Source organism: Malus domestica, chromosome 13 (assembly GCF_042453785.1).
Source record: "Malus domestica chromosome 13, GDT2T_hap1".
Classification (NCBI taxonomy): domain Eukaryota; kingdom Viridiplantae; phylum Streptophyta; class Magnoliopsida; order Rosales; family Rosaceae; genus Malus; species Malus domestica.
Genome location: NC_091673.1, coordinates 25,960,712 through 25,973,980, shown reverse-complemented (window position 1 = coordinate 25,973,980; position 13,269 = coordinate 25,960,712). Strand labels below are relative to the sequence as shown.

At 37.5% G+C, this 13,269-nt stretch overlaps 2 protein-coding genes across 2 annotated transcripts; both read left to right on the top strand.

Annotated features, from left to right (window-relative positions):
• The first annotated feature begins 922 nt into the window (after positions 1 to 922).
• Positions 923 to 9,116, top strand: LOC103424044 (plasma membrane ATPase 4). The gene is made up of 16 exons (XM_029091186.2): positions 923 to 1,257; positions 3,946 to 4,065; positions 4,226 to 4,462; positions 5,007 to 5,768; positions 5,879 to 6,001; positions 6,096 to 6,200; positions 6,304 to 6,448; positions 6,542 to 6,706; positions 6,800 to 7,038; positions 7,142 to 7,174; positions 7,270 to 7,351; positions 7,437 to 7,597; positions 7,705 to 7,878; positions 7,963 to 8,145; positions 8,236 to 8,417; positions 8,712 to 9,116. Exons 1-16 carry the CDS (start codon positions 1,198 to 1,200, stop codon positions 8,806 to 8,808), a joined length of 2,868 nt encoding a protein of 955 aa, XP_028947019.2. The 5' UTR covers positions 923 to 1,197; the 3' UTR covers positions 8,809 to 9,116.
• Positions 9,117 to 10,028: 912 nt separating this feature from the next.
• LOC103424045 (uncharacterized) lies at positions 10,029 to 11,880 on the top strand. Its single transcript, XM_008362122.4, has 2 exons — positions 10,029 to 10,362; positions 11,370 to 11,880. The coding sequence occupies exons 1-2, from the start codon at positions 10,055 to 10,057 to the stop codon at positions 11,614 to 11,616; spliced, it is 555 nt and encodes a 184-aa protein (XP_008360344.3). The 5' UTR covers positions 10,029 to 10,054; the 3' UTR covers positions 11,617 to 11,880.
• The last annotated feature ends 1,389 nt before the right edge of the window (positions 11,881 to 13,269 follow it).

Here is a 13,269-nt window from a genome sequence, read left to right as displayed (position 1 = left end):
AATACATAATCAGTGTGGACGTAGCCCAAACTTGGGGTGAACCACGATACATCTTGTGTTATTTACATTTCATGCAGATTCACGGTCGAATTTACGTTGTTCCAAGACCTCCGGTTTTGTGCATCAACATAAGTAGATGACAATATTTCAAAATAAAAACATGTCATAATTGATAACACCAAATTCAATGTGGCACGCGAGCGAAAATTATTTTGAAGTATCATCTTGTATTATTTAACTTTAATTTTTTTTATCATTATTATATAGATTACATAGAGGTAATATATTTTAAACTACCTAATGGTATGTTTATGTACTTGAAAACAAGGGAGGTCATGTAAACGAGAAAAATAAATAGGATTTGAATCAACTAATCTCTCCTAGTTAATATGATTCATAATTTTCACGTATTGGAATTAAGAATTTTAAGGTTGAATATACATTTCTTTTATATCTTAAGTGTTAGCAAACACATGAGAATCTAAAAATTTGAATGATTACAATACTCACGTTTTAGTAAACATATCGAAGTCAATCATCCTAATGCATCGAATTTTTGTTCTCTATAAGTAAACATGTTATTTGTTAAGAGATGATGATTCAAACTCAGTTTGCAAGAGAGCAAGATGTTACCCTAAGAAGCAGGACTAATCTCGAAGATGCATTTTCATAGTGATTCAATATTTGAATATTGCATATTTAAAAGACGGTGCACAATGATTATTTTGAAATGTTGATAATAATCTCTTTATTTGATTTTAATTTATTCTCTTTATTTATTAATTTTCTAGAAGTAGAGAAATTGCATAGCATAAACGATGAATTAAAAGTCGTACTATAATACGAGAGCAAGGGTGAGGGTCCACTTGGGGGCGGGGTTAAACGGCGGGGATCAAATGCGACATTACATAACCACCCCCCAAAACATTATTAATTTATTCTGACTCATGAGGGGAGGGGGTGGCCTTCCTCGGAGACGTATAAAAATAGAGGCAGCCACAAGCACTTTTCCCACAAGCACTTGTTCCCAAGTTTCAGTCTCCCCCTTTGTTTTCTTGGGATTCAGAAATGCCCTTTTAGTATCCTCCTCCTCCTCCTCCTCCTCCTCCTCCTCCTCCTCCTCCTCCTCCTCCTCCTCCTCCTCCATTGTTGCTAATTAAGCTTATCGCTCAGGTTCTGGTTTAAACTTGTGAAAAGATGGGGAGTACGGACAAGGCTATCAGCCTGGAGGAGATCAAGAACGAGACTGTTGATCTGGTATATTTTTCTTCCTCATTTTTTCAGGAAAATATGGTTCTTGATTTTGTTTGGGTTAGTTTTTTACTTTTTCATGAGTTGGGTTTTTGCTTAATCTTTAGACCAAAGTGAGTTTACTTGTTGCATGTTCCTAGTTTTCTAGCTGTGTATGCTTTGGATTGACGCTTAGATCTGACTTTATCATGTTCTTACAAAATTGATTCATTCATTTCTGCAACTACTCTCCCTTCATTTGTTTTTGGTTATCTGATACCTTTTGTGAAACGGATTCGCTGCTACGTGCTTAAGAGATTAACTTTTTGTAAAACGGATTCACTGACACGTAATATCTGTGTCCATTAATATAGCTATGTAAAAATGAAACCATTGATCTAGAACGTCATAGTGATACTAAATTTATTCCATATAAATAATTTATTTTCTTCTTTTATCACAGAAACGTACCATGTCAATACAGTTTGTTCTAACTCTCTCTCTCTCTCTCTCTCTCTCTCGCACCGGTGTTTGTTTGCTTTTAGGGATTGGAAGTACTTTTCCGTGGTACTTTGGGTTTCTCCTGTTTGAGGAATTCTCTTTTTTTTATCTCAAAAATCTCTCTTTTTTTTTTATCTCAAAAATCTTAAACCGTTTCCCCTGTGATAACTCTCACACCCACCCTCTCCCCTGACACCATTGGATTTATAAAACACCCTTTTTTTATTTTATTTTTCTGTACCTCAGTTTTATATTTTTTGGTCAAACTACCGGTCTGTTAGACTATTAGTTAGATCAGAAAGACGACGAAGTTCGAAATAGCAGAGTTCGCATGCCATTGTGGTGCAAGAACGACATGCATCTATATCATAATGGTAGAGGATCACTTACAAAACCAACACCTCTAGTTAAACTTTTTTGTACCTCAGTTGCCTTTCGACACTTTATGTTGTTTACACCAGCGTTTGGGTCTTTCATATTGGGCGCGTGCAGGTCACGCACCAGTCACGCTCTTGCCTTGAAAAGTTGTGTTGTGCCCCTAACAAGAGATTTTTAGGGGGGTTTGGCACGTCCCATGTTGTAATATAATTAGATTTTATTTTATTTTTTGCTCATTTCAGAAGTACTGAAAAATCTCTTTATTAACTAACACAAACACTTTTTTCATTTTTATTAATATAATAAATAAAAATGAAATATATTATTACTGCGTGGGTCAACGCTTTTGTGATTGGCTAGCATCCCTAGGAGGGCCAGAATTTGGATAAATATAAAAAAATTGTGAGGTTTGATTTTCGAGTCATTGTAACCGTTGAAAATCAAAATTCATGGTCAGCAATCATCAAGTTGTAACCAATAAAAGGGGTTTGGATCCCATTTGGATTCAAATTGTGAGGATCCTCACATCGTAACCGTTTATCATATATCGTATGATCAAAAATCATTTTAAATTTTATTATTTAAAATTAAATATAAATAGTATTTAATGAAAACTGATCGCACAATGTACGATGAACAGTCACGATGTGAGAATTCTTAGGATCCAACAAAGAGGATTCGAAGAGGATCTTCATCCCAATAAAATGCTTGACGTTACTTTTGAAAAATAAAGGATTTCCTTTGAGATTTGATTCAAAAATAAAATCCATTCAATTTCGATTTCAAGGTTAAATTTTGAATGCTATGTGATAGATAAGATAATATCTTCTCACCGTTTCTCTCCTTGCGAATTTATATTTGGAATTTGGATGTGATAAAAGAGAATGTCCTACTCTACCGCTTTTACGGTTACGTGAACGAAATACTACTATTGGATTTTTTTTTTTTTTGAGCAAACGATATTATCTACACTAAGGGGCAGATGGTGAGTTTAGCCTCACAATAAACTAGTAATAATTTGAGTCAAATTCACTTTTGACGAAGTTAATTTGAACCTAAGACCTCTAAATTACTAGTGATGAAGAATATCACTGGACCGTAGTACTAATTGGCTAATTTTCAATACTACTATTGGATTATATGTAATTGGATAAGTTGGTCACTTAAGTGGTGTGTCATTCACTTTAAACAGTAATTGTGGTAGATTAAAACCTTTCTCTCGGATAAAATAAAGGAAAATCATATTTCTGTCTAAAATCTATATCTTCAAACTTGTTTGCCTTATATCTCTTATTTCTTTTATTTTCCAATTATTATTATTTTTGGCAGCTGGCTTGATTTGAATTGTAGTATGCATTTATTTTTGTGGGATCTACTAATCTAGTAATGTATAGAAATCTCTCACATGTGGACCTCAAGCCCTATGGTTTAAAGAATGTCAAGCAAATGAACTGGCTTATATACTTTGAAATTAAAAAAAAAAAAATGAACTGGCTATACTTTAAAGTTTATATGCATGTTACATGTTCACTGAGATGTGATTCCCCGACAGTTTGCCAACAGTTCATTTGTCAACTTGCAGCAGTTATCATTTGGCTGGAATTTTATGCTACTTTATATAAATATAAGAAAGCGAAAACTGGAATTGCATCACATTTACTGATCAAATATCCGAGTTAGTACAAATAATTTACCGGAACAAAATATTTGTATTTAATTTGACTAAATATTTTAACCAAATCATAGTTTTTATAGGTGGTGTGTGGTATGTATGAATGCTTGAAATTATAGTGAGCATTATAAGTATTTCTTTCCTAACAATGAGTTGGTTTACAGGAGCGGATTCCGGTCGAGGAAGTGTTTGAACAGTTGAAATGTTCCAAAGAAGGCTTGAGCTCGGAGGAAGGAGCCCAAAGGCTAGAGATTTTTGGTCCCAACAAGCTAGAAGAGAAAAAGGTCATTTTCCTAATAATATAACTAGCTTCTCCGCGCGAGCGAGTGCAAGAGACATTTTCCTTTTACTACAACGATTGCATACATTAAATTTTGTTTTTACTAGCTTTTGGTATAGTTTAGTTCATAATATCTAAATATTTGTTACTGCTACAATGAACAGGAAAGCAAATTTCTCAAGTTCCTGGGGTTTATGTGGAATCCTCTATCATGGGTCATGGAAGCTGCAGCCATCATGGCAATTGCTCTGGCCAACGGCGATGGGAAGCCGCCAGATTGGCAAGATTTTGTCGGTATTCTCTGCCTGTTGGTCATCAACTCTACCATCAGTTTTATTGAAGAAAACAATGCCGGAAATGCAGCTGCTGCTCTTATGGCTGGTCTTGCTCCCAAAACTAAGGTAATCCAAATCAAACATTTCAATAGGGTCCTGGATTTCAGTGGCTTTGTACTCAAGTAAGTAACTTTAGTTTTAAGGAGCCTTTTCAACAGTTCAAGAAAACCGCATGAATAGTCACTGACATTAGTTGCACTAAACAAGATGCGGTGGCTAAAAGCACTATCAAATCCTAATAATTAAATACGAAATTATTGGTGGCTAAAAGCTTGAGCCGCCTCATCTTGTGCCACTCTTATGGCGTCTATTTATGTTGTTTTCTTGTAGCGCAAACATCACCGTTTTTGTTTTGTTAATGGAATCCATTCTCATATGTAGGCTAGTAGGGAATGTGGTAATATAATAAGATTTCTACTATCGGCACTCCTAGCGACATGTGTCACGAATCGATAACAAAATCAATAAATTTCTCACAGTTGTTTATGTTGCACAGATCGATTTAACAGACAGTCGATATGAGTCTCAGGCGCTTATCACACAACTATGCACCTCGCTAATTGGAGGCAACAATATAATTCTTATGTGTTTGATGGCGATGTATATGTAGGTGCTTAGAGATGGAAAATGGAGCGAGGAGGATGCTGCGATCTTGGTTCCAGGGGACATCATCAGTATCAAATTGGGAGATATCGTCCCAGCTGATGCTCGTCTTCTCGAGGGTGATCCTTTAAAGATTGATCAATCTGCCCTCACAGGAGAATCACTACCAGTGACCAAGCATCCAGGTGATGAGGTTTTCTCCGGTTCAACTTGCAAGCAGGGTGAAATTGAAGCTGTTGTTATTGCCACCGGTGTCCATACCTTCTTCGGGAAGGCTGCACATCTTGTGGACAGCACTAACCAAGTCGGACACTTCCAGAAGGTGCTCACTGCCATCGGGAACTTCTGTATCTGTTCCATTGCCATTGGAATGGTGATTGAGATCATAGTCATGTACCCAATCCAGCACCGCAAGTACAGGAATGGAATTGACAATCTCTTGGTGCTCTTGATTGGAGGCATTCCCATTGCCATGCCCACTGTCTTGTCCGTGACAATGGCTATTGGTTCTCACAGGCTATCTCAGCAGGGTGCCATCACCAAGAGGATGACTGCCATTGAGGAAATGGCGGGTATGGATGTACTTTGCAGTGATAAGACAGGAACACTAACTCTTAACAAGCTTAGTGTCGATAAAAACTTGATTGAGGTGTTTGCAAAGGGTGTGGAGAAAGATCATGTCATTCTTCTAGCTGCAAGGTCATCCAGAACTGAAAACCAGGATGCTATTGATGCTGCTATGGTTGGAATGCTTGCCGACCCAAAGGAGGTATAAATCATTTCCAACTTTTCTTGTATGCCCTATAATTGGTTCTTCATTAATTCTGGGACGGAATTTTCAATGGATATGCTCATCTTAATGAATTCATTTATACGCAGGCCCGAGCTGGTATTAGAGAGGTGCACTTCTTACCATTTAATCCCGTCGACAAGAGAACTGCTTTGACTTACATTGATTCCGATGGAAACTGGCATAGAGCAAGCAAAGGTGCCCCTGAGCAGGTACTTCTGTTTTTCCTATAGTTACCTGGTGCATTACATTATTGAAAGGTAAGCGTTCATACTCACAGACTAATGAATTGATTTCTGTAATTAGATTTTGGACCTCTGCCTCTGCAAAGAAGATTTCAAGAAGAAGGCTTTTGCCATTATTGACAAATACGCTGAACGTGGGCTTCGGTCATTGGCTGTTGCCAGACAGGTTTTATACTCAACCTTGACGGTTTTAGTATATCTTGCATTTTTTTTCAGTTTTAGAAGAAGTAGAGCACCCGCTTATCATTGTGATTGGTATATGTTTACAGGAAGTGCCTGCGAAAACAAAAGAAAGTTCTGGTGGTCCATGGCAGTTTGTTGGATTGTTGCCTCTTTTCGACCCTCCAAGACATGATAGTGCAGAAACCATCCGCCAGGCTCTTAACCTTGGTGTAAATGTTAAGATGATTACTGGTAAGTCGGTTAATATTCAACCTACTTTAATGGATTCATTCTTATTTTGTGTGTGGTTGTGCTTACTTGCTGTCACCGTTTCTGTGTCTGCAGGCGATCAACTTGCCATTGCCAAGGAAACTGGTCGGAGACTTGGAATGGGAACAAACATGTACCCATCTGCTTCCTTACTTGGTCAACACAAGGATGCAAGCATCGCTGCCCTTCCTATTGAAGAGTTAATTGAGAAGGCTGACGGGTTCGCCGGAGTGTTTCCAGGTGAATACTTTTGAGCAGGGACTGATTAGAGGGTTTCTCTGTTTTCTAATACGGAAAGTGATTTTTTCTTACACATCTTCTTGCTTCTTGTAGAGCACAAATACGAAATTGTGAAGAAGTTGCAGGAAAGAAAGCACATTTGTGGAATGACTGGAGATGGTGTCAATGATGCCCCTGCACTGAAGAAGGCAGATATCGGAATTGCTGTTGCCGATGCTACCGATGCTGCACGAAGTGCTTCCGACATTGTTCTTACAGAACCCGGATTGAGTGTCATCATTAGTGCAGTGTTGACCAGTAGAGCTATTTTCCAGAGAATGAAGAACTACACTGTTAGTTTTCCTGCCTTTCTCATCAAAAGACCACTCTGATCGAACAGTTTATGATGGAAAGTCTAACGTTTTCCTCCTGTTTTGTTTTGTTTGTCTTTTGCAGATCTATGCAGTTTCTATCACCATTCGTATTGTGGTAAGTAAATAGAGGTGGTTTAACAATTTGTGGTTTCTCTCCCTAATCAAGTCTTTATCTTATTTGTTTTATTTTTATTTGGCAAAACATTGCAGTTCGGTTTCATGTTCATTGCTCTCATATGGAAGTTCGACTTCTCACCCTTCATGGTTTTGATTATTGCCATATTGAACGATGGTAAGTTTTATGAAGCGAACTTTCAAATAGTATATGATATATATTTATGTGACTGCTGACACCATGCACTCGGTAAATTTTGAAGGCACAATTATGACAATCTCAAAGGATAGAGTAAAGCCATCTCCCCTGCCTGATAGCTGGAAATTGAAAGAGATTTTTGCTACTGGGATTGTGCTTGGAGGTTACTTGGCACTGATGACTGTTATCTTCTTCTGGTTAATCAAAGAAACCGACTTCTTCTCTGTAAGATGATCTTTCTTATGCTTTTCTCTTTTCTGTCCATCATTTGTTTTCAGAAACTTTCATGAAGTTCAGTTTCCAATATGCATTTTCTGCTCATTATTTTGCAGGACTCATTTGGTGTAAGATCCATAAGGGAGAAACCTGAGGAACTAATGGCTGCCTTGTACCTGCAAGTGAGTATTGTGAGCCAGGCCCTCATTTTTGTGACTCGATCCCGTGGCTTCTCCTTTATGGAACGACCTGGAATGCTTCTAATGAGTGCTTTCATGATCGCGCAACTGGTAAGAAGAATGCCGCTTATATCCTCTATTAAATAAGCAAGTTTTTATACAAGTTATAGAAGGCTGAAGATTACCCTTCTTCAGGTTGCAACTTTGCTAGCAGTATATGCCAAATGGGGTTTCGCAAAAATACACGGCGTTGGTTGGGGATGGGCTGGTGTCATCTGGATTTACAGCATTGTCTTCTATTTCCCACTAGACTTTATGAAATTCGCCATTCGGTATATCTTGAGTGGAAAGGCGTGGCTCAACTTGCTAGAGAACAAGGTAAATCTTTGTTCTTTCGAATAGAAGGTGAAATCGTTTACTTTGATCGGTGAAGTCAAAGTTTTCTAATTATTTATCCTACTGTAACAGACTGCCTTTACCACCAAGAAAGATTATGGAAAAGAAGAAAGAGAAGCTCAATGGGCTCATGCTCAAAGGACACTTCACGGTCTCCAAGCACCGGAATCTTCTAGTATCTTCCATGACAAGAACAGCTACAGAGAGCTGTCTGAGATTGCTGAGCAGGCCAAGAGACGAGCCGAAGTTGCAAGGTAAGCTACCATTCAGAATTTCAAATGTTACCTACAGGAAACAATTCGTTTCTCAATTCCTGTTACACAACATCACTTTCAAAGTTATATGAATGATGGGTAATGTTCTCTTGTTAGCAATCTGGAAAGTTATGTTGCCATATTGTAAATTTGGACCGTACTACTAGCTCGGTAGTCCAGATTGACAGCCTAGCAACATATTGACATAACTTGTCACATATTCTGGCAAGAAAACATTTTCCTGCGTGCCATCGGTTTATTGAAACCAAATATCTTGTTAATTTGTGGTTGTAGACTTCGGGAGCTTCACACTCTCAAGGGACATGTGGAATCAGTGGTGAAACTGAAGGGCCTGGACATTGACACAATCCAGCAGCATTATACAGTGTAACAATCCAGAACAAACGCTACCTGGGAAAGAAAGGGCCGGAGTTCAACAAAGTAACAAAGTGATGAGGAGAGATAGAGGAAGAAAGAAAGACAAATCAAAAGCAGGCCTAATTAGTTAAACATTTCTAGATATGGTGGAGAGCATGTCTGTGCTATATATAAAACTCTCCTTCGTTTTATATTTGCATTCTAATGTATTTCAAATGCAAGATAAAGGGTTGTATTTGGTTTATTTTTGCTCGTCTAAGGGGCCAAACAATGTCCTGCAGTTTTAATCTACTTTCTATCTTTCTTTGATAGTTTGCACCATCTTTGTATCCACTCTTTGAGACAGCATTAGAACACTGATGGCACAACCCTCGGATGCTGACATTAGAGAACAATTGCTCACTCTTCTGCTAATACCATAGCAGCCCTGTTGCCTATCACTTTTGAATTGCATGGAAACAATTATAACCACTGCGGCGCTAGGCGGCTAGTCACTATCTTGATTAATGCCTAGGCTTTTGAAAATTAAGAAATGATACTTAAACCTGCTGTGGTTAGAGATGTTAAGTTCAACTAACAAACTAAAATAGTTTTTCAACACTGTTTGCTAGCTAATTTAACAAAAAATTGAAAGGACTCTTGAAGATGCTTACGAGCCAAACATAGAAACACCTAAGCTTTGCTTGCTTCTTAACGAGCCAGCATAACTTTGCTAGTTTCTATTACTCTCCGAGCTTGGACCAGCCAAATGCAAACCAAGCTTAATACAAATTTAGCATTAAGTCAATGTACTGCTTTAAAAGGGTTTGCATTTCAAATGTCATTAAATGTTTCAAAGATACAACACCATCACACGATGAAAATCACACTCACCAGAGAAAATTACCGTCCTCTAACCCCAACATCGTGGCCTTACCTCAACGGATTTGTCGGGGGATGAAATGGCAATCGTAAATTCGATCTTCCCACTATATTCATTTGCATATACAATGTAACTCAACCGAGCACTAGGTTATTTTAACCCGATCGTATGATTTTGGTTATTTTAGTAAGAGTCATCCATTTTAATTCGATGACTAGAAATAAATTCTCAATTTAAAGTTCGTGTATAGCCCATCTCGAAGTCTTAACTTAACAAGCGAGTGGATCTACACCACAGGTGTAATGAACCTCTAACATTATCCCACGTGGCAACCTCAGAGTCATAAAAACAACATTTAAAACGAAAACAGAAGAACTGCAACTTCAAACAAGTAAGCATGTCGTCCTCCATATCCTCATCTCAACAGAGCTTTCTAGCCAACGTTCTCACCCCCCCACCCCACAAACCCAAAACCAAGATTCTCATTTCTAACACTTTCATCTCATGCAAAATATTTGATGAAACGCCCAGAAAGGATGAGAACAAATTGGCAAAGTTGGCAATGGTGACACTGGCAGCTGGGGTGTTGACATTGGGCTCAGTTCATGATGCATCAGCTGCCAAGTCTGGTGGGAGAGTTGGAGGCCAGGCGTTTCGGTCTTCGACTCCTCGGTCTTCGTCCCCTAGGATCAACAACAATTCAAGGTAATTAACAATTGTACCAAGTTTTAATTCGATTATTTCCGTGTTTGGATTGGATTGCTGCGTTTGGTTAAAAAAGTTATTAGTAAGTTCCTGCTACGGATTTTATACTTTCTTAGAGTCATGTATAGGAATTTAAAATTCTAGTGGCTTTAAGTTGTGGAGACATTCAATTAGGAAATAATAAAGTGCTACTACTCAGAGAATCCAGGGTTGGAACTTAGAAGGGCCTCCTATTAAACTTTTCAAGTTAAGTTTTTAATGAAATCGGTTCCCTTGTAAAATTTATGGCAATCTATGACATATGGATAAGAGATGATCACTTTGAGGATTGGGTTGAGACATCATTTTCGGGTTGAAAAAATAAAAAACGGTTTGTGTTTTTTATATAAGCGATAATCCAAGCTAAATTAATCAAAACTACTAGAAGCGGCAATCAAACTTGAATGCAAAGAGCAGAGTACCTGTTCTAGCTAACTTGACTAAGTTCATTAGTGCCCCGGATAATACTGATTTAGCACATATATTTTGTAATCGATAGTTCCCATGCACTTATTTAACAATGTAAATCAACCAGCCTTCCATACTTGAACTATTACCATTTCGTTCTAATTTCCTTTTCATACCAAAAGTCACGAACTATTGGCTGTTAGATATTGGGTGGTACTATCTACACACCCAATTTTACCTTCACACACCCATGTTAATTTCTATCATTTGGTCTTCTTCAATTCATTTAACCGATGACCAGAAATTGAGATGGGTGTGTGGCAGGTAAAAAGAAGTGTATGGTTGGCACCACCCTAGATATTTTATTGTTAACTGAGTTTTATTATTTTACATTAGATCACTGAGATCAAATCATTCCTTGTGCCATCAAAAAATATATTGTTCATTAGTGGGACTAGTCATTTTTTGACATGATTTTTGGATTGGTAGCTCCCTTTTGTAATGCGTTTAAGTTTATATCTAAAGATATGTTAACTTATATGTGTGTCTATAATTTGTAGGACCAATATCTATATCAATCCTCCAGTAGCACCACCTCTAGTTGGTGGCTATGGATATGGCTATGGAGTACCGTTCTTCGGAGGCTGGGGTTGGTCTCCATTTTCATTTTTTGCCCCAGGCCCTGGTGTTGCCATTGGCATCGGTGGCGGGTTCCAACTTTTCGCTTTCTTTGTGTTTCTTGGTGCTGTTGCTGCTGTTGCAAGGAGATTCACTAGATCAATAGACGAAGAAGAAGATGATTACTAGCAACAAACATGTTAAACAAACCGATGCTTATATGCTTCATACTGTATTGTGTTGGAAAATATTAGTATTTTATTATTATTTGAGTTTGCTTGTTAGTTAGTATATGGGCCTAGCCCATCTGAATTAGGGTTTTTAGGTTTTGCTCTATAAATATAGCTTATAGTTTAGCATGAATAAATAAGTCATTCACAATGTAGTCTCTTAGGGTTTTATAGCCGTTTCGGCATTTTCAGTTTGTTTAATAATACTCTTATTATTTTGTTAGTCTTGTTCGTTGCGCACTCTGATATTCAACTTGGTATCAGAGCGGGTTCGATCCTTAGGGTTCAATCCGTTCTCGTTGGTATCAATTTGTTTGTATGAGTTTTGTTTCTGTCATCTTCCGTTGTTTGTGTTTTCGTTTTAGATTTGTTAGTTGGTATTGATTGTTTGCAAGAACAAAAAAATTGAAAGGATCTTGTTGTTGTTGTTTGTTTGCACAGATGAAAAAAAAAGGGAAAACAGAAAGGTTCTACTGTTTGTTCGCATGAAAGAAAAAAGAAAGAAAAACGGGAAGGAAGGAAAGGATAGAAAAAAAAAGCAAAAAGAGAAGGAAAAAGAAAAACAATTGGTTGCTGTTAGTTTAAGGTCCACGGGCAACAAGAGAAAAATGGTTAAGTTTGTTTTAGGTCCACATCAGTTGTTGGCCTGTTTGGAATTGTTTTGTTCGTTTGTTGGTACAATTGAGATATGGAAATCTCGTCCGTTTAGTAACGAGTTTTTTTCATACTCTCAACACTAGCCAGTTTGAACATGAATCAAGAATCAAGTCAAGTCAAGCTAGCCAGTTTAATCAAGAATCAAGAATCAAGTCAAGTCAGGTTAAGTCAAGTTCGCAAGTTTGCCAATCAAGTTAAGTCAAGTTCGCAAGTTCGCCAGTCAAGTCAAGTCAAGTTCAGTCAAGTTTGCATGTCTGCTAGTCCGCATCTACTTGTTTGCAAACTCATGTCGTATACCGCCATGAGTTTGAAGGGGGGTATTGGAAAATATTAGTATTTTATGATTATTTGAGTTTGCTTGTTAGTTAGTATATGGGCCTAGCCCATCCGAATTAGAGTTTTTAGGTTTTGCTCTATAAATATAGCTTATAGTTTAGCATGGATAAATAAGTCATTCACAATGTAGTCTCTTAGGGTTTTATAGCCGTTTCGGCATTTTCAGTTTGTTTAATAATACTCTTATTATTTTGTTAGTCTTGTTCGTTGCGCACTCTGATATTCAACTTGGTATCAGAGCGGGTTCGATCCTTAGGGTTCAATCCGTTCTCGTTGGTATCAATTTGTTTGTATGAGTTTTGTTTCTGTCATCTTCCGTTGTTTGTGTTTTCGTTTTAGATTTGTTAGTTGGTATTGATTGTTTGCAAGAACAAAAAAATAGAAAGGATCTTGTTGTTGTTGTTTGTTTGCACAGAAGAAAAAAAAAGGGAAAACAGAAAGGTTCTACTGTTTGTTCGCATGAAAGAAAAAAGAAAGAAAAATGGGAAGGAAGGAAAGGATAGAAAAAAAAAAGCAAAAAGAGAAGGAAAAAGAAAAACAATTGGTTGCTGTTAGTTTAAGGTCCACGGGCAACAAGAGAAAAATGGTTAAGTTTGTTTTAGGTCCACATGAGTTGTTG